The following is a 3,703-nucleotide window of genomic DNA, read 5'->3' as shown; positions in this document are numbered from 1 at the left end:
TACAACGAGCCTGATGAACCCATCGCCTTCTACGCCATGGGCAGGGGGAGCCCCGGGGAGGCCCCCAGCAACGTCTATGCGGAGGTGGAGGTTCAGCTGCCGCCGGAAGCTGGGGGCCCCCCCTGCGCCCTCGGGCACCCGGCTCTGCGCAAGTGCCGCTCCAGGCCTGTACCCCGAAGCCAGGTAAGTGGTGCCTGGAGAAGGCAGGCCGCAGGGGGGAGGGCGTCCCGAAAACCAGACTGAGGAGGGTGGCATAGGTGTTCGGGTGGAGGCCGGTGAACGTCAGAGGTCAGAGGTGACATGGGAAAGGCAGAGGCTTGGGCACCAGTGGCCTTTTCCAGGCCAGCTGGGGTCGCCGGGCCTCCCCTTTGTCAACCCCTCCACTTCTCGGAGGAAATAGGGGCCAGGCCCCACTCAGCCCTCCCCGCCCTGGAACCTGCATTTTGGTCCCTGCCTTTCTCATCCAGTGCCTCCCGCGTGTCCCCCGCCCTGTGCAGCGAATCTTGGCTCAGTCATCCTCTCATCCTGGTTGGGACTTGGGCCTCTCCGGCTCTGTCTCCCTCCCCTCAGCCTCCTCAGCCCTGCGGTTCTGAGTCCCTGGTGCAGTTCTGAGTCCCTGGGGTCATCTCAGACGGCTCTCCTCCACACACTCCCCTCTCCCTCCTCCACCCCCCACCTCCCTATCTTCTCTCAGGGTCTCAGTCNACCTGTTCCTCCCCACCCTCCCCACTGGTGCCCCGGGCCTGCCTCAGCCCTTGAGCCTGTACCCCCAGCACCACCCCCCTGCTGCGGAGCCACAGATGACCCAGACCCCACCATCTTAATGCAGAGTGCCCTCCCGTCTCCCGCTCGGCCCCCAAGAGCCTCACGGCCTCCTGAGCTCAACACAGCGACCGGCTCTCACCCTTCTCCCCAGACTGGCCCTCCTATACTTCCCATCGGACCTATGACTGTCCAGGGCCACCTGACTATCCAGGCCATGACCCCAGGGCTCCCCAGACACCCCCTCCCCACCACTACTCCTCATAAGCAAGGATTCCTGCTGGGTCCCTTTCCCCAGTTTCAGCCCCATCCCCCCTCATCACGATCTTCCAGGAGCTTCTTTTTTTTTTTTTTTTTTTTAAAAAAACCAGGATTTACATTAAGAGACCTGGCTTTGTTTTCATTTTAATGTTTTATTTATTTCTGAGAAAGAGAGAGAGAGAGCGAGAGAGACAGCGTGAGCAGGGCAGGGTCAGAGAGAGAGGGAGATACAGAATCTGAAACAGGCTCCAGGCTCTGAGCTAGCAGTCAGCACAGAGCCCGACGCGGGGCTCGAACCCACGAACCGTGCGATCGTGACCCGAGCCGAAGTCAGACGCTTAACCGACTGAGCCACCCAGGCGCCCTTTCCAGGAGCTTCTTAACGGGTCTAACCACCAGCCCTTGCCGCTCCTCATCCACTCTGCCCCAAGGAAGCCAGAACGGTCTTTCTAAACCAGTCCATGAGGCAGGGGACTCCCTCCTCGGACTTCCTGACCGCACCACAGAGACATCCACCATGCTCTCCACATGCCTGCCACTCATCACCTGGGACACTGTCTCCCTTCTGCCCCCGCGAGCTCCCTGGGGGCAGGGGCTGGGACTCACCCGGCTGTGTCCTCAGCACCCAGCACAGTGCCCGGCACAGAGCAGGTGCTCAGGAAATGGTTGCTGAAGGAATGAGAGGGGGTTAGAGCCTCCTGTCCGCAGGCCGACATCTGTGCCGACCAGACGATGGCTCCTGAGGCTGCAGGTTACCCTCAGAGGCGGCAGGTGAGGGTGTGACCTGGGATTACCCTTCTCTCGGCAGAACCTGGCTGGCCAGCAGCTGCATTCTGACAACCCTGTGACCGGGCAAGGCCCTTCCATGCCCCACCAGTCCCTGCCCTGCTGGGGGCACACCCTCCCCCACAAGCTTGCTAGACAGAGGACAGAGGACAGAGGAAAGGCGTGGCTCTCCCTGGGGCCTCCTCGGTAGCCTGGTGAGTCTGAGCTGGGGGGGACAACCTGGGACACCAGGGCCAGAGAACTTTGCACGCCCGGGCGCCCTTCTCAGGCAGTGTGCACAGAACACACCGTGGGCAATCAGACCTAGAAGGGACCTCAGCCATCATCTATCGCAAAGATGGCACACCGGTGTCATCTTGCATGCCAACTGCAATCCATTGGTGGTGGCTGCCGAGGGCACCACGTTGGGAAGGATGCTAAGGTCAGATCTGCACTCAGCAGAAAAGGGCACTGTGATTGATTAGTGATGTCTGCTGTGGGCAGGGAGGCAGGAGGAGCAGTGTCTCCTTTGCCCTTTCAGATCCAGGCCAAGCTCCTCGCTGTGCCCATGAGGAGACAGAGCCAGAGAGGGATAGTAACTTGGCCAAGGCCATAGAACCCAGGCTTCCTAGTTACCCCGTTTTGCACTGTTTCTTACCCTACATGCACTAACTCTCTTCCACAGGAAATGCCAGAGATCTCCTCGGATGGGAAATCCAGCTACTTCCCAGAATTCCACTGCATGGGGCCCTGGGTGCCGGCCCCTCCCCCACATCGCAGCTTCGCCCTGTTCCCTGGACAGGTCTGGGCCCCCACAAAGGAGCCTGGAGTTCACAGGAGCAAGTGTGGAGTCGCTTTCTTTCAGGGACACACCCACTAGTTCCTTCCCGAGTCCCTGAGAATCCAGTGGCTCAGTGATCCGTGGTCCTCTGCGGAAGCAGGCGAGGGCGGCCCCTCTGCCTCCCGCCGCCTGGCTTTTCCTCCCAGAGTCTGATTTCCTCGGCCCGCTGGGCCTTTGAGGTCTGGGCCCTGGTCCAATGCTGCTGTTGTCTGAGAAATGGTTTGGCAAGAACAGATGTTAGAACTTGTTTGTTGATTCTTGTCTGGCTAATAAATCATCGCCAACCACCTCTCCCCACAGGGATCCAAGTACTGCACCAGCTCCTTCTGTCTGTCTCTGGCTCCTTCTCTGTTCTCCTGTGGAGGGCAGGCAGTTTAAGAGCCACTGCAGTGGGGAGAGTGGGTCTGGGGGGTGAGAGACACCCGGGCAAGGGTCGCGAAGCTGGGGGCAGGGCATCTCCCGGGGAAGGGACCACCGAGTGTTTGTTCTTGGCAGGGCCAGGCAGGTAGCTGGGGGCAGAGGGGAGGCTGCGTCACCTGGGGAGGGGGAGTGCTGGGAGAGAAAGGGGGGCAGCGGGGAGAGCAGTTGAGGGGCAGGCCCTGTACCCCCTTCCCCAGCCCCCCTGCCAAGCACAGGACTGGGGAGGGGAGGGTGTGCTCGTGGCCTGCGTGTGTGAGCCCCTTAGGAGGACGGGGGCCTGCAGTGGCTCTGAGGATGCCTGTGTCTTTCCAGCCTCTTGGGCTTAGTCAGGACCCATCCTGTCCCCCGCCCTCCTGTGAGGCTTCCCCCTGCCACCCTCTCCACCCAGACCCACTTGGGGACTTGCCTCTGCCCCTGCGAGGCTCCACACCTCTCATTCTTCTCTCCAGACTGGGGGCCTCTGAGGCGGGACTGTGCCTGCCCTCCAGAAGCCACTTGGGGGGCTCTGGGGCCTCCGGGGTCCCACCTGTGTGCCCAGTTCTTACCCTCTCATTCCTACGTGAGTTTAGTCACCACAGTGCCCGTCGGGGTCCCTCCTCCAGCCAAGGGAGCCCCGCACCTGCCCGAGGCCCAGAACCCCCAGACTCCTCCCTG

General features: G+C 61.5%; 1 protein-coding gene across 1 annotated transcript in view; it reads left to right on the top strand.

The window, feature by feature from the left end:
- The window catches only part of SH2D2A (SH2 domain containing 2A), a 9,454-nt gene extending 6,538 nt beyond the window's left edge, over window positions 1–2,916 (top strand). The window contains exons 7-9 of the mRNA XM_077764078.1: window positions 1–183; window positions 1,832–2,003; window positions 2,474–2,916. Coding sequence (XP_077620204.1) covers window positions 1–183; window positions 1,832–1,999 — 351 coding nt within the window. The 3' untranslated portion in view covers window positions 2,000–2,003; window positions 2,474–2,916. The remainder of the gene's footprint in view (window positions 184–1,831; window positions 2,004–2,473) is intronic.
- Window positions 2,917–3,703: the final 787 nt, after the last annotated feature.

Source organism: Crocuta crocuta, unplaced genomic scaffold (genome assembly GCF_008692635.1).
Source record: "Crocuta crocuta isolate KB4526 unplaced genomic scaffold, BGI_CrCroc_1.0 scaffold528, whole genome shotgun sequence".
NCBI lineage: Eukaryota > Metazoa > Chordata > Mammalia > Carnivora > Hyaenidae > Crocuta > Crocuta crocuta.
This window is presented reverse-complemented; position numbering and strand designations above follow the sequence as displayed.